This window comes from Leishmania mexicana, chromosome 26, assembly GCF_000234665.1.
Source record: "Leishmania mexicana MHOM/GT/2001/U1103 complete genome, chromosome 26".
Taxonomy (NCBI): domain Eukaryota; phylum Euglenozoa; class Kinetoplastea; order Trypanosomatida; family Trypanosomatidae; genus Leishmania; species Leishmania mexicana.
In genome coordinates, this window is record NC_018330.1 from 442,701 (window position 1) to 464,827 (window position 22,127).

Genomic DNA, 22,127 nt, shown 5'->3' on the forward strand with positions numbered 1-22,127 from the left:
ACGCACGGGGGGAGGTGCTCCATGCAAAACGAAAAAAAAAGCATGAGACACCACCTACGAGAGGCGGAGAGAGATGGACTGAAGACAGACCTCTGCATCCGTGGGCAGGCGCCCTGCTCTCCGCCCTCCACAACCACCACCACCTCTGCCATGGCCTGCTCGCGTTTGGTGGTGATGCGGGTCCGTTTGTTTTTTTGCTCGGGAGAAGGGGACCTCCGCGTGCATGCCCAGGCATCAGTCGTTTTATAGAACCTCAAATAGAAGCAACTCCTCACACATACGCGCACCTCTCCCCCACCCCGTCCTACTCGCTCTCCCTTCTCCGCCGCCACTACACTGTTCGATGTGTCTTTGCATTCATGTTGCGCTGGTGCGTGTATGCGCGTGCGCGTGAGAGGGACAACCTTCTTTCGCCCTGGCGTGCGCGGCACTCTCTTGCGATTGCAGCGCCACGACAGCAGCCATCACGAAGCAGCAGAGCGGAGCGAGTGATTAGTAATCTGCAAAAAGCAAGCAACCGTGATGAAGGAGCGCGCATGGGGCTCTGCGCGGTCAGCTGCCGCGCGGCGAGCACGTGCGCATCGCGTTGCCGTTGCTTCTTCTGCTCATCCTTTCCTGCTACACATGACCCACTGCGGGGTGTAGCGTCGACAACTCTCTGGAAAAAGAGAGCTGCAGTCCCCACCCACATGAAGATGGTATGGCGTATGCGTGCAATCTGAGTGTCTGTGCCGCAGCTGCCACACAGGTGGCAGCTGCGCGCTCAAGGTGCTCCTCTGGTTCCCGCATCGCCTCTCTCATGAAAGCCGGCGTTGCAGTACGTCCCTCCCCCTCCCGCGTGCACAAATACGTCATCCCTTCCCTCTCTGCTTCGCCGCCGCCCACCCCTCTCACTCGCTCTGCACCGCAGTGCCCGAGACGTACACCTGCACACATAGCGCTCAGTGCACCCAAGTAGCCCGCTTACCGCCCCTTCCATAATGTGGCGCAGCCTCTATCGGCGTGGACTCATCCCCGTTGATGCCACTGGCCACCGAGGCGTAGCCGGTGGCGCTGCCCACGCGTGGCAAAGAAGGACGGCGACTGTCACTGGCTTGCTACCTGCACAGTCGTCGTCGCTTCGTGCTAACTCTAGCAGACGCATCGGTGCCCCGGGCCCGGCGCCGCACCCCTGCAACGCCGCTCGTCACCTTTCGTACGTCACGAATGCGGCGAACTTCGAAGCGGAGGTGCTGCAGTCTCAGCAGGCCATCTGCCTCATCTATTATATATCGAATAGAAACTGCTCGGCGTACTTGAAAGCTGCCGAGAAGCTGGTGGACTCGATCAACGCTCAGACAACAGGGCTGGGCACAGCAACGTCGACGAGCAGCAGCGGCAGCGGTACAGCGGAGGCGTCACGGTCAGAGCTAACCGTCGAGGTGAACGGCACACAGGTTTCGGAAACCGCTGAGGGCGGTGAAGCTCCGTCCGCGTTGTCGCCAGCGTCAGCTGCTGCGCCGACCCAGAGGCCACACAAAATGGAGTGGTTGAAGCTCTGCACGATCAACGCGGACGAGAACCGAAATTTAGCCTCCGCCTTCTCGGTGGAGCGCGCAAGGCTGCCAATTACATACTTCGTGATGCAAGGAACCATTGTCGATAAAGTCGTGGGCCACGTCGCTGAGGCGCGACTGAGCAGCATCCTTGTCAAGTTCCTCGAGCACTACCAGAAGGAAATGAACGTGGATCTTCTCGCACGGCAGAACAGGTTAAGCGGGACGGGTGACGTCAGTGCCAGCCCGCTGCCCTCCGCCGCCACAACAGACCTGCTCAGTGGCACCTCGACGGCGTTCTTGCAGGAGAAGATCATGAACGCCCTAGTAGGCGCGGACATGATCCAGCTGCCCGAGGAAGCCGAGAAACTCGACGGTCTGCGACGCACGTTGCAGGAGGCAAAGAAGAAGGCGCACGCAGAGTTGCAGGAGCTGCACACGCAGCTTGGCATGGACGTGCGCCGCCTCACCGACGCTGAGATGCGGGCCCACTACGTTGGCGCTCCGCAGTTCCATGCGCTCGGCCTCCTTTGTGCGCTTGAGGCACTTTACCTCGCGCGGTCGCACGCGACGCTCGGCGATGTGGCGCGCGTCAACGTGGAGTGGGCCCGCCGTGCAGTGCAAAGAGACTTCGAGGCCATCCAAGGCAACCTCGCGCTGCGGCGGGTGCTGGCCTTGGTGGATGTGAACCTGGTTCGTGGTGAGCTGCGCACAGCTGCGATGCTGGCGGCGCAGGATGCAAACCGGATCGGCAGCGTCCTAGCCGCGATGGACACTGACGATGTCCGCGGTGCGCAGCATCGTGACGCCCTAAAGGAGATGGAGGCGCTGATCGCTGGACAGTGTCAGTACTGCCGGGACATGCTGCGCATCATCGACGACAACATCGACAGCCGAACGCTCGATGGCAGCGAGTTCCCATCTTCGATCGTGGATCAGCTGTTTGAGCTGCTGAAGAAAAATCTGAAGCTGAGTCGGACGCGTCTCTCGCAGTCGTCGCAGACTGCAGAGTCCGATGCGCCGGACGCCGGCAGCGCCGAGGAGAGCATGAAGGCTCTCATGGACGGCAAGGCGCTCGATACGACGGCGAAGCGCGTGCTGATGGCAAAGGCACAAGTGCCGCAAGTTCGAACGCTGATCATGTCTCTTCTTCAGCTCTATCCGACGGACCCGAAGAGCCAAGACGCGCGGTCACGATTGGCTTCCCTCCTTTACTGAGGGGGAGGCACGCTGCCGTCGCGGGTGGCGAGAGGATCAGTACGTCCCCGGCAAGTGTCACGACCCACGGCGTTGACGTCTGTCGGAGTGCAGATCTACAAAGGGGAGGGGGGCGCCTACGTTTTCGGCTCCGACCGTGACGAAACGGCTCTTGCAGAGACTCTCTCCTCTCTCCCCCTCCCTGCCACCACCACCACCACCACCGCCATCCCTTCAGCCCCGCGGTGGGCAGGACATACACACGGGACGAAGAAAAACGGATGCGCGCAAGGCCCCCTCTCGACCATGTCTGCCTCTTCCTCCGTCGCCCTCTCGTCCTCTCCCTCTCCCTGCGAGGGAGTGGGTATTATGTGTCTCGGTGAATCGGGACAGTAGCAGCGGCGTCGTTGCTTCTCTTCGGTCTGTCTCCTTGACTTGGTTATGCGCATGCGGCTTCAGGTGTGCCTTGACCTCCCTGTCCGTCTGTCTGTCTGCGTGCCTGCGCATGGGGCGCGTCACGCACGCTACCGTCGTCCATGTCGCCGGCGCTTCGCCTCTTTGCCGTCTGTGTGTTTCACAGCCGCCGCCCACCCACACACACCCCACCCCCGCTTTCGGGTCTGACGTATCGCGCTGCACCTCAATGCCAGAACCCCTCACTCCGCCCTCCGCACGCGAAGCAACAGAGAGAAATAAAAAGAAAACGGGTGCGTGGATCACAGAACGCGCGCGCACCAAAAGGCGGTGCAGGGGCACTGTCGTGAGCGTGCCGTTGGCACGACCCCGCCCGTCGCTTGCATGCTAGCTCTCCCTCCCTCCCTCTACCCGCCAATTCTCAGACACGGACTCTCTCTCTCATCGTGACACACATGTACACATGCCAGCGCTGATCATTTGTCGAGGCCCTAGAGGCACCCGGAGCTGTCAAGGAGAAGGCCGCGGCACAGCGGCAGCACGCACCCCGAGCAGCTTCTCGCTCACTGGCGCACACGCTCATTGCAATGCCGCCGTTCAGTGGAAAGAAGAAGAAGGAGCAGCTGCAGGCAAAGCGGCAGCGCAAGCGGGATGAGGAGGACCGCTCAAAGATGCGCGACCGAGAGCGGGAGAAGCTGCGCGAGGAGCTCATGGAGTGCGGCGAGGATGCTTCCGAAGCCGTCCTCGATGCTCTCCTGCGCGAACGAGCGGATCTGCAGCACCCAGCGCGTGGACGCCGCGCGCGGCAGCGCGAAGAAGAGAGCACCGCTGCGCATCGAAAAGCTGTCAGCGGTGACAGCGAGGACGACGAATCTGGCAGCAGTGCATCATCGGATGACTCGGACCGCGAAGGCGGAGACAAGTTGCGGCGTAGCGCACCGCCGACCATGATGTACAGCGCAGACCGTCAGCATGGGGTGCGCAGCATCTTCGTCAAGGAATCTGCCGCCGTCATTGCCGCTCGCAAGCAGCTGAGCTATCAGCCGATTCCGTGCCGCACAACGATGCCGCCAACAGGCATTCCGTTCGGAGAGTGGTTCACCTTTCCATCCTCTGCGTCCGCAGCCGCGGCTGTGGTGTCGGCAGGCGCGAACTCCAAGCGTGGCGGTGCTTGGGACGGCGGGGATGGTGCGCCCATGTGCGTGGAGGACAAGCTCGCCCTCATCGCGGCGGAGCAGCAGCGCCGCATGGAGCGCCCGTTGGTGGCGTCTGCCGGAGACGCGCTCGGCGGCGTGAGTAGCAGCACATTCTTCCCGTTCGCGGTGGAACTTCCCTCGCGAGGCTGGCACCTCGAAGCGGAAGGCAGTGCAGTTGTGGCCGATGCAAGCATAGTCATGGCCGGCGCGGGTGGTGCTTCAACCCAACCGCAGTCAGACCGGCCGAGAGAGGCAACTCCTCAAGCCGCTGGAGGCGACTCCGCCACCCCGGCGTCAGAAGACGGGCAAGAGGGGGTGGCGTGCGCGTGTCGTCGCAGCTCTAGTCACAAGGAGGCAAGTGGAGCAGACAGCAACGACGTCGACGCTTCCGCAGCTCACACAGGCACCGCTGCCGCGAAGGCCCACAATCAAGGCGACGCGCAGTACATCAGAAGCGTTGAGAAGAAGCGGTTTGCTCTCTACACGGACTGCGTGGATGCTTACCCCTTGCCCGCGGCGTTCGTGGGCCTGGAGGTGAGCTCCTACGAACGGAACATGGAGGTGTGGCAGCAGCTCTGGCGCACCGTCGAGCTGAGTGACATCCTTGTCGTCGTGGCCGATGCACGGTACCCCATCATACACGCCCACCTCGGTCTGCTCACCTACATAACAAAGTCGCAGCGCAAGCCGTGCGTGTTTGTGCTGAACAAGGAAGACCTCGTACCAGCCTCCACGCTCCGGTGCTGGCAGCGGTTCCTGTATCACTACTTGGATGACTTGGGCTTCTCTGTGGAGCCGCCAGATGCAGCGGGGCAACCGGGAGAGACGGATACCAAGTGGTGCAACAGCAAAGGCTTTGCTCAAGGAGGCTCCGCTAGTGGACGCATTGTACTGCGCACCTTCACCGCTAACCCGCGTCCTGAAACGGCAGGCCAACGCGACGGTGATGTGGACGTGACGCGGCGGCAGAAGAATCGGAAGAAGGCGAATGAGGTCATGTACGAGAAGCTGCGCACTGGCCGGCTAAACGTGGCGAAGCGCCATGGCGGTGGTCAGCGCGGCGCAGCAGGTGACAACGGTGACAACGAGAGCGAAGAGGATGACGAGTTCCGTTACGGCGCCACGGAGATGTTTGTGGGAATACATGCCGCTCAGCACGCGCTTCAACAGGACCGCCGCGCCTACAAGGAGCTCGAAGTGGTAGCTGGCAAAATCACCGAGCTGTTGGCGACATGTCGCCGCTTGGGCACCGCCGCGCGTGCCACGGCGCAGGGAGTGGATACTGCACCGGTGGAACGGTCCAATGCGCCCCCGTCGTCATCACCGGCGTACGCGACGTCGTCGCTGCCGTGTGCGGCACACAAGCACAAGAAAGCGCAGAAGAGAAGTGCGGCTCGTTGTGGCGGAAGAGGGGGCGGTGGCATGGGCGGCGCTCTAGCTGGTGACGACTCCGGAAGCGAGAGCAGCGACGACGCTATGGAGGACCGGGCGCCAGACAGCCCCTCGTACCTTCACGTAGGCTTTATCGGCCACCCCAACGTGGGCAAATCATCCCTGCTCAACTGCATCCGCGGCACGAAGGTGGTCTCGGTGAGTGCCACGCCAGGCCACACGAAGCATATGCAGACAATCCCAGTGCCGAACGAGCACTTGACGTTGGTGGATAGCCCCGGCCTGGCCCTCCCCGTCTTCGGCGTGCCGCGTCCGCTGCAGGCCGTCCTCGGGACTCACCAGATCGCCCAGACACGCGACCCGCAGACGAGCATCGGCTTCCTGGCAGCGTACCTGCCAATCGAGAAGGCGTACGGACTGCAGCGGCCCGAGGATGCGCTCCCGGAGGTTGGCTGGAGTTCTTTCGAGCTGTGTGAGGCCTACGCAAAGAAACGTGGCCTCTTCGTGAAGCATGGAAAGGGTGCCCTCGACGTCCACCGTGCGGCCATTGCCCTTCTTCAGGAGGCCTACGAGGGGCGGCTCGCCATCTTCTATGCACCACCAGAGCTGAACCTTCTGCAGTCCGCGTGGTATCGCGAGCGCATTCGCCCGCACCTCCTGTTGCCGGTGTTCGAATCCGCTCCCTTCGCTAGTACGTAGCTGCAGTGAGAGGCAAAGCGAATGAAAAGGGGCCGGCAACTCGTGTTGCTGGCGTGATCTTCCGCCTTCCGTTTCCGCCGTGTATGTGTGTGGGATGAGTGTCACTGCCCACTCTTGTTCCCTTGCCCTCCTCGCATGTCTCTTGTCGACACGCCACTCGTACTTGCACGCACCCACATCGGCATCCCCGTTCTCTCCCCCTCTGTGTGCGTGGGGGGGGGGGGTCTCTCCCCTCCCTCCTCTTTTACCTTTTCCGGGTGTGTCGGTGGGCGGGGTCACTTTGCATGAACGCGCGGGCAGACATCTGTTCCACGGCTGTTTAAAAGCATGAACCATGGCACCCAAGAAACGAGCGTGGTCGAAACCCCCTCCCTCTCCTGTCCTTCTTTCCGGACGACGCTGTCTCGTGCGAGGCCTCCTACCCACCCCACCCCCTCTCCGTTGCTCGACACGTGCGCGCGAGAGAGAAGGGTGAGGAAGGTGAGTGCTCTGTCGCTCACCCGCCTCGTGCTGAGCTCGCGACGCTCGATATCGCCTCCGCCTCAGCCCCCTCTTCACCTGCTCCCTCCATGCACCGTGCCCAACCGCCTCTTCCTCTTCCTAACCTCCGTCCTCCAACTTCCGTTTTCTTTTGTTGTATTTTTTTTTTGCGTCCAAATCGTGACTGTGCTCATGCGTGCGTGTGTGTGTGGGGGTGTGTGTCGATCGATCGGCATTCTCCTCCCCACCGCACCACCACCACCACCCCCAACGCGTGCGCTGTACGTGCCGCGCCATCCTTCAAGTCACCAGCATCGCCACCATTGTTGCCCGATTCACTGTTGTCTTTTCCTTTTGGCTGCTCTCGCTGTTGCTGGCTCGCCATCTCTTACCTGCCCGAACCATGAACGCTATCTTGGAGAAGTACACCTTCAAGGACGACTACGTCAGCCCGCGTGGCATCCCGAAGGTCGCCTTTGTGGAGAACGTGGCGGAGCTGGTCAAGTCGAGCGGTGACAGTGCCGAGACACTGCTGAAGCGCTTCAGTGAGCAGTACAGCAAGTACAAACTCGCGGAGCACCGGCTGATCCGCACGACAGCCAACCTCGAGGCGAAGATTCCGGACATCAAGAAGACGCTGCAGACCCTGGAGTATCTGAAGAAGTCGCTAGTGGCAGAGAACGGCGGCAAGGGCTTCACGACGAACTACGGACTAACGGAGAGTGTCTTCTGCCAAGCTAAGGTTCTGCCACAGAAGACGGTGCACCTCTGGCTCGGCGCGAACGTCATGGTCGAGTACACGTTTGAGGAAGCCACGCAGCTGCTGGAGCGCAACCTGAAGAGCGCCACCGAGAACCTCGCGGCGACCCAGGAAGACCTGGCGTGGCTGCAGGAGCAGCAGACGATCTTGGAGGTGAACACGTCGCGGCTGTACAACTACGACGTGGTGGAGCGCCGTAAGAAAAGCGAAGAAGAGGCCAAGAAGTGAATCACAACGCGGTGATGGCACGCCATGATAACTCAAGGAGCTCCGCCCTGTGGCTCTGCCTTATCTCCCTCTCTCTTGCAGATCTTGTTGCCTTGGCTAGAGCTCAAAGAACTGCCGGCTTTTACTCTCTCACAGGTCGCCAGGTTTGGATAGAGAGAAGGGGCGATGCGGGAGAGGCCGAGAGACCGAGAGACCGAGAGAGGCTGTGCGGAGAAGTAAGAGGGAGCTGGATGCTCGACTGTGCCCGCGCACACGTCTGGGCTTGTACTTTCGGTGTCGCCAATGGTAGACGGAGAGAGCACTTCCGCCAACACCACCCACTCCACCTCCGCATATGGACGTGCTTGCGAGTGCACATCCAGCTCTGTCAAGCGGTGCACCGCTCTCGTTGCTGCAGCACCCTCCCCCCTCCTCCACACACACACTCCTTGAACGCTTTCCGTCAGCGGTCGCCTCCACGTTGTGTCGCTGAGTGGGTGCACGTGTACGTGTCTCGCTGTGATCACCTTCTTCGTTTATATATGTTCGCGTATCTTTTTCATGTTGCCGTGGCGGTTGGGTCGGTTGGGCCGGCGGGGCGAGAGTGGTGTGTGGCGTGTATTGCGCTCAAAACACCTTCAAGATGCATAGCTAAAGGATCGCCTAATGGTTTTCTTTCTTCTTGTGGTTGAATGATCTTCATTGAGAGAGCGCGCGTGTGCGTGTGTGTGCATGATGACGCGGACAACGAAGGACTTGAAACGGGAGATCAAGATAACAGTTGCACGCAGCAGCAGCAGCAGCAGCAGAGGTGAGGTAGGAAACAGGCGGAGTTGGGTAGATAGGGGGAGGTGCCCATGACGATGTTGGCCCCTTCCAGTCTGATCATCTAGCTTTCTCCTATGTCGCACCTATCTATCCATCTCGCTCTTGCTGTGCGTTCTCGGTGCTGCTGAGTTGCCTCCGATCGCACCGTGCGTGATGGTATGCCGACGTTCAATGGAAGAAGCAGAACAGAGATGCAGCTCAGGGGGGAGCAGGCACATGCACACATGTACGTTGTCCTTGTGTTCGCGATGTTGCCGGTGCCATGTACCCGTTTTGTAGCTGAGTCACTCGTAATCTTCTGCAGGATGCGAGAAGGATAGTGCAGCAGCTCCTCTCGCAGCAAACACATCTGTCGATCCCTCACCTTTCTCTCGCCCCTCTCGCCTTAGTTGTTGCTCTTTTCGTAGGATTTACCCCTCCCATGTAGCGTCACTCACAATCCGGCCACGATGAAGCGGTTGTCACTGTCGCTGTATGTGAACTGTCACCATCGAAGCTACGGCTGCAGGACTGCTGCTGGCGGTAGCGACGATATGCTGCGGTGTCGCATAAGCCCGGTGCCGCCTGCTCGAACTTCCGGCGTAGTTTGTGGTATGGGCAGCGGCCCACCACCGGGTGCGTCGAGGGCAAGGCTGATCTCGCCCTGCCCGTCTCCATGGATCGCGCAGTGGCAGCAACGGCGCCACATGCACGATGCGACCACCGTGGCGGCGATTACGGATAACCAGCTCCGTGGTAGTCTTTCAACCGCCTCACCTGGGCCATCAAGTGTGTGCCCCTCATCCTCCACCACCACCGCCAACACGTCGGGCTCGGCTGATCCCACCCCGGAAACTTTCCTTCTGACACAGCTGCAGGTGCTCGCAAAGCAGTACCGAGGAACCCCAAAAAGCAACAGCAGCAAGGGGGTTGTCGAGAGTCGTGCCACAGGGACAGATGTGCAGGTTTCGGCAAACTCGGCTGGTGCCTTGGCGGCTCTCGTAAGCGACGCTGACATGTGTGCCAGCGGCCATCTGGACGACAGCACTTTAGCCCCCTCGCAGAGCAATAAACCAGCCTGGCAGCGAGGACTTGAACTTGCGCAGACTGCCTCGTGCGCTACTGCGGCGGTCACGGAGTGGCTTCTGTTTCTGTGTCTGCGCAGTAGCCAATCCACGACCAATGCTGCCGAGTCGCTAACCGCGGCACCGTTGGAGGTGTGCGAAGGCGTCTACAGCGCTTGGAGGGAACTGCATCGAGGGCAAAAGCCGGAAAGGAACATAGCAGCAGCAGCCGATGTAGCCAACGCCGTTGCAGTGTCGAACTCGCCTTCTTCGGCCCGAGCTCATCTGCCGCACCACCGCTCTCCTTTCAGCCCTAAAGGTATCCATCATCACTATGCCACGTATCTCTTGCGCGAGCTTCACCACGCACAGACGGCCGCCGTTTCGCACACGGCAACGCGCAAGGGAAGCAGTGGCATCAATGGCGGCGACGATGTTTGTAGAGCGTCGATGCCCACCAAGGACTCGGCAGCAGCACACGCGGCGTCGATGCATCGCATGCGCTACCTGCTTCACAGGGTGCTGGAGGTTCTCCTGATACATCTCCCACAAGACCTGGCGGCGACGGCGGCGGCGGGTTCGGCCGCGAAGACTACGGAACAAACGTGCGGCGTGAAAGGCAGATGCTCTCGGCAGTGCCAGCCTTCTCTCCGCCCCACAACGGCCTTGCTGGTGCTGGAAGCCGCGCGCCACGCGGCAAGATTTTACAGGCAATCATCAATGCTGAGCGGCGTTGACCCGTCTGGTAACTTTTCACTGCTCTCTTTCTTGTGGGAGACAGCGCATAGCACAAGCTCGCCGCAGGACGCGCCGGCGGCGTCGCCTCCGCCGACACACTCCGCTCTCGCGGCAGTGGCCCGTGAGGCCTTCGAGACCATTATGAAGAGCTCAGCGACGGCGCCAACTGACAGGTCTGCGGCTGCTTTGCAGAAGCACCATCACCTGCAGAATGACGCGCTGGCTCTTTATGTGGCCTTCCTCGCGACCATTTGCATGCCTCCAATGTCAGAGCGTCGCCTTGAAGTCGAGCTGCAGGCCATCGATAGGTTTGTGCTAGCTGGCTCACCTACAGCACGCCAACTCGATGTGTCGTCACCGCACCAGCAGCCGCAGGCGCTGAGCAACGGACCACCGCGACTCCTCGTCAGCGCGGATCGAGCACCTCGTGATCAAAGCGGGTCTGCATCCAGTGCGTCAGCTCTGGCAACAGCTCCCGGTGTGCGGTGGCTGATGGCCACGTATTTAAGCCCGTCATCGTCATCGTCGGCTCCAGTCTCAGAGCCAAGAGCGGAAGCCGACCGCCGTCAGTGGGACTTTACGCGCGATGCCGTCGTGGCTGTGCTGTGCCGGTCGAGCCCATTGCTCACGTCGGGCAGTGGCAAGCCTTCTTCAGCCGCTCACGTCCACAATAAAGGTGTATGTGTCGTGCCGTCGAGCGCTGCGCCGGCACCACTGCCGTGGTGTGTGTGGATGCTGCGCGCGCTTCTCCACGATGATGCTCAGCAGCAACAGAAGAAGGGGTCGGGAACAGCGTCTTTGGGCGGCGCAATACGTAGCGACGCCGACGAGATGTCGACGCTGGTATTGTCGATTCGGTTAGTCATGGATCTCCGGCGCCACTCTCAAGCGACCCTCGCCTGTCACGGGAGTCCGCGGTGGGAGAAACATCGGCAGCATCGCCTCGTTACGCTGTTGCGTCCGCCGCTGCAACTGGTTTGGGCAACGTTGCTCGATGCCGCAGTGCGAGGCCAGCTTATCCCCGCCAACTCTTGCAGCGCCGCTTCTGACAACGGCTTCGCGACACAGCACAGCACACGGGCATGTTTTTTTCCTCATTGTGGTACGCCGGCCGTGTTGCAGCGGCTGTGCTACCCGCACTACGATAAGACGCAGTGGCGCCGCGGGACGGTCAACCTCTACATGCAACTCCTCGACCAATGGAGCGAGTCAACGCAAGTACGGCAGGTATTTGCGGCAGTTGCGCGGCGCGAGCGCGAGTGGCAGCTGGAGGTGCACGAGGCTGTGCTGGCGGAGCCCCGGGGGCTCGTCAGTGCTGATGATGAGGTGGATGGCGGGGACGAGGATGACTCCGAGGGCATAGGCGACAGCGAGGCAGAGCGGGTCAGCACGGAGGAGGGCCAGGCGGCAGCGTCCACAGCTAGGGCAGGTTCACAGAAGCCTATGGTGGTGAGGGTCTTCCGCCGCTATCGCCCCGCCCTCAACCTCGAGTCGTGCCTCATCACACTGCGTCACTGTGGCTTCCCCAGACAAGTTGTTGCGGAGCTGTGGGACGGGGCGGCGGGTGCCAAAGATGGCATCGAGGGCAGCGATGGCACTCCTGCTACCGCGGCACAAGCCAAACTCGCAGGTGAGGTACTGCAGTACATGATCTGCTCGCTGCACGTTGCGGAGCGCAGGCCGCACCGCACCGCGCCCAGTGGCAGTGATGCGGATGCGAGCCATGAACGAGAGAGCTGGGTTGGTGGCACGAAAACGCCGCACGCGCTGTCGGCTGATGGCGACCCTGGAGCAAACCTGGTGGATAGCAGCACCATGGAGGCAGATGGCCTGCCGGTGTCGCACTGGGTGGCGTGGATACGCAAGTCCTGTGTGCCGGCGTTAGCGCACCTCTACCAATCGGTCGGGCTGGAGGATGAGTGGGCGCAGCTGGGGTACGGTCACGAGTGACACAGAAATCCGAATGAGCTGTCAAAGCCGAGGGAGACGTGTGCGAAAGAGGCACACCTCCCTCCTGCCGGGTACACCGACGTGGGGGGGGGGAGTGGGCATCATGGACGAGTGCGGTCTGCATGCACCCTCCACACCTTTTTTTCAGTGTTGTTGTTCTTGTCGCCTCTCTCAAAAAAGGCCCCTTGTGTGAGGCTGCCTGAACGCCGTTTTGGTCCCTCTCCACACTCGCTCGCTCGCCCTCTATCTCCGTGGCCACTCTGGGTTAGCCTTCTGTTATGTCTCCGCCGGCGTTCGACGCAGGGCAACTCCCTGTCACTCGTTCTCCCTGTCCGCCGTCGCCAGCGCTGGCAATTTCACGCACGCGCGCACGTCTACCAGTGGCTCAGTGCCCACTTGCGGTCTGTGAAAAAGAAAAAGGGCACCGCAGCGCCAACAAGCACCTTTATGCACGCACGCGCATACGTTTACGGGCGAGTGTGCTGTGCCCCGTGTCGTGCAGGTTTGGGTCCGCTGATTCAATCTGCGCGGAGGGCGCGCGGTCACGCTGTTGTACGCCTGGTGCTGATGTGATGGGTGAAAGTGGCCACTGGGTGTCGCTCGATGCATAGAGAGAGCGAGCGCGAGCGAAGGCATATTGAAAGGGCAGGGACAGAGAAGGCTGCTGCAGACGCGAGTGGGTGCGTGCGTATACGGGTGCGTCTGCGGGCCTCTTTCCCTGCCATGCCGTTGTTGGCCGCCCCGTATCCGTCGATGTCGCTCTGCGATGGTGCATGCGTGCGCCCTTTGGCGGTCGCACTGAATCGGACGTCGCACATATGGAAACGAATGCCATAAGTATATCCGCCGAAAGAAGAAAAAATGGCGCAGATCGAATGTAGCCACACCTCTGCAGAGGCGGGCGGCTTTCTCTGGAGGAAGCGCACGCCTCTCGCCATCCGCATCACGCTCGCAGTTCTTTGCCTGGCTCACGAACGTAAGTCAATGCGTGCGAAGCAGCTCTCATGTACGCCTCCCACCACATCGACTTCGCGGCTGACATACATACATGCATGACTGCTCCGCAGGCACCTCTGTTCTCCATTCGTTGGACGCTCCCTCTCAACCCTCCTGTCTTCCCCTCACCCTCTCTCGATCCCTACCATTCCTGTCTTTCCCCCTCCCTCCCTCTTCGGCTGCCAGTGCAGCCTCTCACCTCACTTTCTCCAGAAAACTTGCTTGCTCCCTTACCTCCTCCTCACCCCACTGGCTTCTCCAGTTTCCAGCATCGTCTAATCAACCTTGCCGCATGGCCTTTGGGGTACCTGTCTTTCACTGCGTGCATTACTGTCTGAGTAGAGTGGGCATGGGCACCGCTGTCGTCCTCTAAACGGCTTCGTCCCCCTCTCATTTCACGCCAAGGGAATTTGCGCAAGTTGCCCTTGTCTCTTCTTTCCATCACCAACCCTCCCTCTTGCTCTCCTCTCTACCCAGAGCCCCTCTTCCCCTCGCGCATCTCCCTCCCTCCTCTGTCCAGTTCGCCCTCTGCGCGGAACGCTTCACACAGATAGTGTCGCCACGCGAGAGTGCATCTCCTGGCGCCAAAGTATTTCCATAGTCTCACTGCTTTTTTTGTTATTTGTGGGCCGTCGCCTCGCATCCTCCCTCCTCCTCCTCCTCCTCCTTCCCCCCCCCGTGCCTCTCCGCTTAAGCTCGCTGTTTATGGGTGGCGGTGCGCCTGTGCCACCAGCAAGTCCGTGGCCAACAGCCGAGGGCGGCAGAAGAGGCAGGCGGAGGTGGAGGGAGAGGTGAGGGGAAGCGCCTCCTCAGAGGTCGTGCTGCTGCTGCTGCTGCTTTGTTTGCGTTTTTCTTCGTTTTTTGTTCGTTTTTCTTATATTTACTCCTCAGGCCAAGTCATCACCTCCTCCCCTTCCCATCCTTCTCTCCCCCATCCCTCTTCCTCTCCGCAGCGTCGCGCTTGGTCGTGAGACTCCTTCACGAGCTCTTCTTTGCGTGCATCTTCTTTGTTGTTGTTTTCAAGGGTGCCTACCAGCACCGGCCAATTCCTGCGTCTATTCCCTCCCCCTCCCCCGCCCCTCCCTTCTTGCTCCCTCATTCCCTGTGCTCCTGCGAAGTGTCGTCGTCCCCGCCCTGCCGCCCTCTTCACTTTCGCCTATTTTTCGCTCGTGTTGTATCTCTCGCCCCCCCCCTCTCACTTCCTCCGCCCCCCCCCTTTGCTCCGTTATAACCCCCCTTATCCGCGCACATACGCCAGAGATGGGCGCGGGTGGCGTCTCGCCGCAGTCCCGCGGAGTGGCGTCGTTATTCAAGACAGGCGGCAGCTCGAAGGCTGCTGCCACCACTGCGAAGGCGAATCCGCATCGCCAAGCGGGCGCACCTAGGGCTGCAGGCACTAGCGGTGCCGCAGCAGCAGCAGCTGGAACGAAACCTGGTGCTGCCATCTCGTACAAGAAGGGCGACACGCTCCGTGTCATTGCTCGCCTTCTCAAGCCAGGTGAGACCCTCTCAAAGGAGGTGGGGCGAGTGATGGACGGTGCGCTGATCGCTGTGCACACCATCCCCCCTCCGCCCCCGGAGACGAGCAAAGAGGGGACGGTGTTCGGGTGGTTCGTTGAGGATCTGGAGCGGCCAGGCACGTGGGAGGCGTACGCGAAGGAGTCGGCAGACCGTCTGGAGGACGCCTTCCTGAACATGCGCGGCACGTGCACGGTCATCATGAAGAAGCACAGCTACATCGTGGACCTTCATACAATGCAGCAGCTGCCGGCGGCGTCGGCTGGATCCGCCAGCACGTACCCCGCGCAGCAGCAGCAACGCACCCGGGAGGTGAAGCGGGTGCCGGTGATCACCTTCACCGACCCCAACACCGGTGAGGTAAAGGTACAAGAGGCGCTGCTGAAAATGGTGGACCCTTTCATGGATGAAGAGGAGGACAGCAACAATGGACAGCCGCAGCAGATCACCGAGGGTGCCGACGACATCATCGCTGCTGGTGCGGATGCTGATGGTGCTACCGTAGCCGTAGAAACCGAAGTTGGTCATCTTCCCCATCTCATTCGGACAGTTATACCGCACAACTCGCCCATCTACACGATGGAGTGCACTCCGGACATGCAGCAGCTTTGCCCGGAGGCACGTGCCGTTGTCGAGCCTGCTGGAGGTGCGCTGGTGCTCTCCAGCGGTCGTGACATGCAGCTGCTGGAGTGGAGCATTCAAACTAGCACTGTCATCACGCGCTACGAGTTGCCGGGAACAACGTCCAAGAACTCGGTGTTGACGGCGAATTACTCTTGCACGGCCAAGTGGATGGTGGCCGGGCTGGACGACTGCACCGTGCGCCTGTACGCCATCGGCAATCCAAACGAGGTCTATTGCCTTAAGGGGCATACGCACAAGGTGTACGGCGCTGGCGTGCTGGTCGGTGACGCGCAGGCGGTGACGGCGAGCATGGACTGCCATGTGAAGGTGTGGGACATCGAAACGGGGGTCTGTGTGCGCAATACGGTGCCCCACAAGTCCCACATCTTTGCTCTTAGGCCTCACCCAACGGACCCCAACGTTGCCCTGACCGCTGGCGAGGACTGCAAGGTCTGCTTGCAGGACTTCCGCCAAGGAAACTCCGTCGCGGCGGTGTTCACGGGGCACGATCGCACCATCTGGGACGTGGACTGGAATCCTGCTAACACAACCTTCGCGGCGTGCGGCGTGGACTGCACCACGCGCATCTTTGACCCGCGCGTCAGCACCACGGCCATTAAAATGTTGCGCACCCACAGCCGCGCGGTGCACAGCATCAAGTACACGCCGCATGGGCGAGGGGTGCTGTCGTCCAGCAAGGACTCCTTTGTGAGCCTGGCCGACACCACCGACTGGAGCGTGCAATGGCAAGCCAAGGCGCACGCAACAACTGTGTTTCGTGTGCGCTATCACGTTGGAAGCTCTGTCATGGTGACGGCTGGGTCGGACTCCAGCGTGAATATGTGGAGCTGGGGGGCGCTGGCCCAGCTCTGAGCGCAGCGGAGAAAGCATGCGGAACGCATAATGAGAAGCGCCTCAGAAAACGGCTATGATATCATGCATGCTCGGTATAGAGGTGGCCTGTGTGTCTGTGTTTCTGAAAATGGTGACTCTGCTCGCCTACATGTACATATGTACGTATATATATATATATGCATGCCTGTGTGTACGTGTATACATGTTTAGATATTGTTCTTGCCGATTTGTGCCTTCAATTAGGTGCAAGCGGTTCGACAGCAAAGCGTGGAGAGACGAATCAATGTGCATGCACACCGCGCGGACACCCGAACACACCTGCTCTCCTCTTGATCTTGTCGCGTTGTGTGGGTGTGTGGGTGTTTCCTTTTGTATGTGTGCTCTGTCATCGCTGGGCAGGACATGGGGCAAAAAGAGCCGCGGGCGGCGTGGCCGTCGAAGTCGATGCTCGGGGGAGGGGAGAGGGGGGAGGGAAGTGACTTGGTTTGCGCTTGCCGTCGAAGGAAATCGTTCAGCGTGTGGTGTGCGTGCGTGGTTGAAGAGATCACGTCTTTGTAGGCCCCATCACTCCCCTCACCCCCCCCCCCGTTCTCTCTTGTCTCCTGTGTGTGTGTGTGAAACCCTGCTCATTAAACCCCCACCCCCACCCCCACCCCCGACACCTCCGTTTCGCCTTAGCAGAGACCCGAGCTGCATTCTTCTCCCTCTCCATTTGTATACTTCTTCTCCACTTCACTTTGTGTCTACCTCTCCTCCACTGCGAAGTCGCATGTCTCGTCATGGTGCAGAATTCTTGCTCTCCACCCCCCCCACCTGTCCTCTCGCCCTCCCTGTGGGGAGGGCAAGGCACGCTACAACGCGGAACCCCACAGCGCTTCGCATCAGTGCGTGTGTATGATGCGCCCCTCCGCTCACTTTTCACACAGAAACACCTCTCTGTGAGTTCGCCAACAACTTGACCGCTTTGTTTTTTCTGGTCTGCTTGTGTCGCTGCGTTGTCCCCCCCCCCTGCATGGGCCTCCCCCTTCCCTCGACTCCACCCGCTCCTGCTCTTGCGCCTTGTCTCTCTTACTCCCAATGACACAAACATGTACGCTTGTGCACACGTGCTCGTACACGCGATCCCCCCCCCTTCACACCCTCACCCTCACCCCCCAACATCTGCCCCAAGCCTGAGAAATAGAGAAGCCGAAACTGAAAACAAGAGGAAGCAAAACAAGGCACGTCGCGCACTGTCACAGGTGCGCTAACACCTGCCTGTGCCTGTGCCTGTGTGCGTGGTCGCACACCCAGTGGAGCATCCGAAGGGAGCGAGAATGCTGGTTGGGTGTTGGCGTCAAGCACACACACACGCGCGCGCGCACGAGAGAGCGTCTTTGTCTCACTCCTGCACTCTCTTTCGGTGTGCAGGCGGGGGTGTTATTCCTGTCATCATCGTCCTCCTTCCTCCTGTCGGTCTTTCGCCCAACGCAGGATTGCTTGCCTGCTGACCCGCTTTTAGGTGTGCGAGCGGGGTCCCTCTCGGACGGCTCGTTGGATCGTTGCCAAGCCACTCCTTGTGCCGCCCTGTGTGTGAAGATACCCTCTCCGCCAGCCTTGCCCCCCCCGCGTCGATTATTTTCAGTTTTCCGTCGCGGAAGATCCACCGGAACCCCACGCATATAGTCATGCTGAATCATCGCGTTGTACTCGTCGCGTCCCCGATGCACGGGGTGGAGCTCGCAGGACTGCTGTTCACCGACTACCTCCGCAGCTCTCTGCTCCAGATGGACATTGCCGAGGCACTGAGCGACGTCAACGGATGGTTTTCCTTCTTTAGAAGCGGCTTCAACCCTTCCACGCTCCTGAGCTTCTACAGCCGGCTCATCAGTGAAAGGATGTTCTTCCGGCTTCTGGAGTGTGGGGTGTCGGCGTTGTGCATGTACAGCGGATCGAGGCTGTGCCAGGACGCGCTTGTGTTTCAACACGTGTACCCCATTGTGCGCGACTACCGCTACGGTCGTCTGTGGTGCACGCGACTACTTCACTTCGTGGGGGGGCTCTTCTATCCAAGCTTCCTGCGACAGTCCAGAGGCGGTTTCAGCGCGAGCAGCAGCAGTAGCGGCACCTCTCGCGCCACCGCGAAAGGTTTGACGAGAGGCGGCTCCGCCTCCAGCGCGACACCGCAGCCCTTCTCACAGTCGGACTTGGTGGACGTTGATGTGGCCTTCTACCGCAACCCGCCGCGGCCCTCGCGGGCGAAGCCGTTTGATGGGATGCCGGTGTCCTGCGAGGAGGCACTGCGCTACTACCTCTACTGCTACACATCACGTCCTTTCTACGCCATCTTCGTCAGCGGCCTCATCGCGGACGTGACGCTCTTCGTGATGGAGCAGATCATCTGGTGCTCGTACTTTTACCAAGAGCGCACAAAGCGAACCTCACGGTGGCGCATGCTGAAGCCCTTCGTTGCTGACCTGGTGGTGGTATCGGTGCAAACGACTTTGGTGTACGCGGCTCGCGTATTAGGCGTCTTGATTGGGCAAAAGCTCTCGCGCGAACCCACCGGCGGCGGCATTTTCTGGGGAGAACGCGTGACGCTGCTGCTGCTGTCACCCGGCATTCAGCGCGTGAGCCTCATCGCGGGGCGCGCTGTTCGAGATACCCTCGAGCGCCGCCACCCCCGCACCGTCGAGGACGAGTTGGAGGACAAGCGACTCGAAGAAGAAGCCGAGGAAGCTGCGCGGGCTCAGGCCGCTGCGGAGCACGCCGCATTCGCCTTCACGTCTGTCCCCCTCGGCAATCCCGCCAGGCGTGCGGCAAACGGTCCTGGCGATGCCGGTGCAGGAGGAGGCCCTGGGGATGCGGGCCACCGCGGAATCTGTGAACGTGAGTACACCAACTACTATGAGGTGCTTGGCGTGACAATGCAATCGAAAGTGGCAGACATCAAGAAGGCGTACCGGGCAAAGGCGCTGCTCAATCACCCCGACCGCGTCGGCAAGGACCCCGTGGCGCAGGAGCAGGCGCGACAGCAGATGTCGGCCATCAACGAGGCCTACGACACGCTTCTGGACTCTGAGAAGCGCGCGCAGTACGACGCGATGCGCCGCTTTTCTGAAGGCCCTGAATTCCTCAAGAAGCTTGAATCCATGACAACGACCCAGCTGGCTGCAGTGAGCACGGTGGTCGTATTAGGCTTAGGTACACTGACTGCTGCGTCGGCTTATGGTCAGTATCTAACCATCTTTCAGCGGATGACGTCGCTGGGACGTGGCCCACTGATGCTCTTCTCTTAACACATGGTGCCGTTGTTGCTGTCATGGGCGATGTGGAGAAAAGGCACGCGTCGAACGCTCTCCCCCTCCTCATCACGTTGCGCGAGAGATCTCGCACGCGCCGCCGGTCTATTTTCTCGTGTTTCCTTCGTTACACCACACATCACCCCCCCCCCCTCACTACCACCACCATCTCCAAGCCGATCTGCATGGGGTAGAAGCCGCGCCGCCAGCCCATCATCTGTTTCGAGTTCCTTGGAAAGGTGTCAGGCAGGGTGCGTGTTTGTTCGACAAGTGTGTGGGCCCTGCCGCTCTCTTATGCGTTGTTGTTGTTCACGGAACGCCTCTACAGTTGTCCTTTGCTTTTTTTTCGTTGGGGGAGGAGAGGGGGGAGGGACATCATCCTACGCATAGGTGCTTGCGTCTGTGTCTGCGCGTGCGTGCCGGAGCCCCTGCTGAGAGGGAAGTGGAGGGGAGGGGAGGGATGCAGGCGTGGCGCAAAAGTGAAGACGTGCTCGTAAAGTGGTAGGAACGAAAAAGAGAAGATGCCAAAAATTGCCCCTCTCTTCTCCCATCCCACGCACGCACATGCATCGCTCTCGTTGTTCTCCATCTACGTGCACCCGTGAAGCCCCCTCTCCGCGAGTGCACACTTCTCCTGAAGGCGGTGGAGCACGGCAACCCTGATGACGGGGTGCACATCTCTCAGTGCGTGGTATCACAGGGGCTAGTAACAGCTTTCTGGGGAGGCCGAGCAGCCTCCGTCCCAGCCAGCGTCGAGCCACCCCTGGTGGTGACACGGCCAGGGCACCTACGGTGTGGGGAGGTCAGTGCGATGCGTTGGCACGGATGCCGGCGGTCAATCCCTGGACGGCGTTGCGTCGGTGCGGCCCGCAGCCGTGGCCATGCCTGTGCTATCCATGCGATGGGTGAGGTGCCAGCGTGGTTCCAACGCGCCTCACCCGGGCCCCACACTGCCTACTGCTGGGGAGGCTGAGTCGACCCGCGGAGCGGGTGGGCGGGTAGAGTTTTGGGTCAGGGGCCGTCCACAGATGGCTGGGCCGGCGCACTGCTGTGATGCGTGTCAACGGCTGCGTTGCACCACGCGATGGGGTGCCTGGGACAGGGCCGGAAGTCGAGCGGAGTTGGGCTTATGCTGCCTGGCAGAAAAGGGGCGCCTCGAAGAAGAAGTAAGAGCAGAGTATCGTGGTGTCACCCCCATCAAGCCTTGCTCTCCCTCCGCGACCGCACACTCGAACACTCGCAGAGCAAAATTGGCATCTCCATTTGGAGCCGCTTGGCTTGTCATGAACGCGAAGTGCCGTGTAAGCGACTCGCGGAGCAGGGCTCGTTGCTTTCCCTCTCCCGACGCCCCACATGCCGCACATAAGCACAGAAACACACACACACACACACACACACGATGACGGAGAGCGTGCCCACACCTGCGCGGGCCACCAGCGTAACGTGTGAGATGAGAGAGAGATCAAGTGCACGCATACATGCAGAAGGAGAGAAGCCTGGCACGTTGTACTTGTGGGACTCGTGTGTTCATTCGGATGCTGGACGCGCAGCAGCGGGGCCGCTGCTGCCGTAGCATCTGACTGTAGTGTCCCTTCCGCCCTCTTCACTCACTTCCAGCCCGGTCTCCTCTGCGTACTTCTTCGAGGGAGAAGAGGTTACGCACGTCTGGTGCGCAGTGATTGCAGGGAGTCATCATCGGCTGCTCGGATCGTACCCTCACCGTCACCACCATCATAGCTGTCGCTTCCCTCTCTTCTTCCCCACCCCACCCCCTCCACACGATGTCGCTCTGCCGTCCTCCACACCACGCGCCGCTCACTCAACGACTTCCATGGCACCATCTGCATGTGCGTGTCGACATCCCGCCCTCACTACCATCACCGCACCCAATGAGTGCGCCCTTGCATCTATAGAAGCGGCTCAATCAGCACTGAGAGCCACTGCTGTACATTTCGTCAATCGTGCTGCATCCTCCCTCACCCCAACCCCCTTCACTCCCCATCAGCAGCGCTTTAAGTTGCTCCCACCCACCCACCCTCCCCCATCCCCCCATCCCCTCCATCCTCCTCCATCCTCCTCCAGGCTTGACTCGCCTCAACACTTGTCTCCGTCTCGCTTCCCGCTCTGTTTTCGCACACAGAGACACCCCGCGCACACTCCTGCAAGGGGGTCCGCGCGCACGCAGGAAGTGTACACCTCGACACACATATACATACACTATCTATATATCTATATATTACTATATGGTCATCCTTCCCTCTGTCCCCTCCCCCTCCACACACACACACGCCGCTCTCTCTCTCCCTCTCTCCCATTGCTGCTTCTGTTCTACCCCTCGCTGTCCTTCATCGACTGGGGCCTCTCGCACCCGCTCGCTCCCGCTTCCCGCCTCCTTTGCTGAGTGACGTCATCCG

General features: G+C 60.6%; 6 protein-coding genes across 6 annotated transcripts; all 6 read left to right on the plus strand.

The window, feature by feature from the left end:
• Positions 1 to 980: 980 nt before the first annotated feature.
• LMXM_26_1360 (conserved hypothetical protein) lies at positions 981 to 2,753 on the plus strand (the record flags this gene model as incomplete). The annotated part of the gene is made up of 1 exon (XM_003876388.1): positions 981 to 2,753. The coding sequence occupies one exon, from the start codon at positions 981 to 983 to the stop codon at positions 2,751 to 2,753; it is 1,773 nt and encodes a 590-aa protein (XP_003876437.1).
• Positions 2,754 to 3,733: 980 nt separating this feature from the next.
• Positions 3,734 to 6,433, plus strand: LMXM_26_1370 (GTP-binding protein-like protein; the record flags this gene model as incomplete). Its single annotated transcript, XM_003876389.1, has 1 exon — positions 3,734 to 6,433. The coding sequence occupies one exon, from the start codon at positions 3,734 to 3,736 to the stop codon at positions 6,431 to 6,433; it is 2,700 nt and encodes an 899-aa protein (XP_003876438.1).
• An 883-nt stretch (positions 6,434 to 7,316) lies between these two features.
• LMXM_26_1380 (prefoldin-like protein) lies at positions 7,317 to 7,901 on the plus strand (the record flags this gene model as incomplete). The annotated part of the gene is made up of 1 exon (XM_003876390.1): positions 7,317 to 7,901. The coding sequence occupies one exon, from the start codon at positions 7,317 to 7,319 to the stop codon at positions 7,899 to 7,901; it is 585 nt and encodes a 194-aa protein (XP_003876439.1).
• A 1,256-nt stretch (positions 7,902 to 9,157) lies between these two features.
• LMXM_26_1390 (conserved hypothetical protein) lies at positions 9,158 to 12,439 on the plus strand (the record flags this gene model as incomplete). Its single annotated transcript, XM_003876391.1, has 1 exon — positions 9,158 to 12,439. One exon carries the CDS (start codon positions 9,158 to 9,160, stop codon positions 12,437 to 12,439), a length of 3,282 nt encoding a protein of 1,093 aa, XP_003876440.1.
• A 2,256-nt stretch (positions 12,440 to 14,695) lies between these two features.
• On the plus strand, positions 14,696 to 16,450 carry LMXM_26_1400 (conserved hypothetical protein; the record flags this gene model as incomplete). The annotated part of the gene is made up of 1 exon (XM_003876392.1): positions 14,696 to 16,450. One exon carries the CDS (start codon positions 14,696 to 14,698, stop codon positions 16,448 to 16,450), a length of 1,755 nt encoding a protein of 584 aa, XP_003876441.1.
• A 1,649-nt stretch (positions 16,451 to 18,099) lies between these two features.
• Positions 18,100 to 19,710, plus strand: LMXM_26_1410 (conserved hypothetical protein; the record flags this gene model as incomplete). The annotated part of the gene is made up of 1 exon (XM_003876393.1): positions 18,100 to 19,710. One exon carries the CDS (start codon positions 18,100 to 18,102, stop codon positions 19,708 to 19,710), a length of 1,611 nt encoding a protein of 536 aa, XP_003876442.1.
• Positions 19,711 to 22,127: the final 2,417 nt, after the last annotated feature.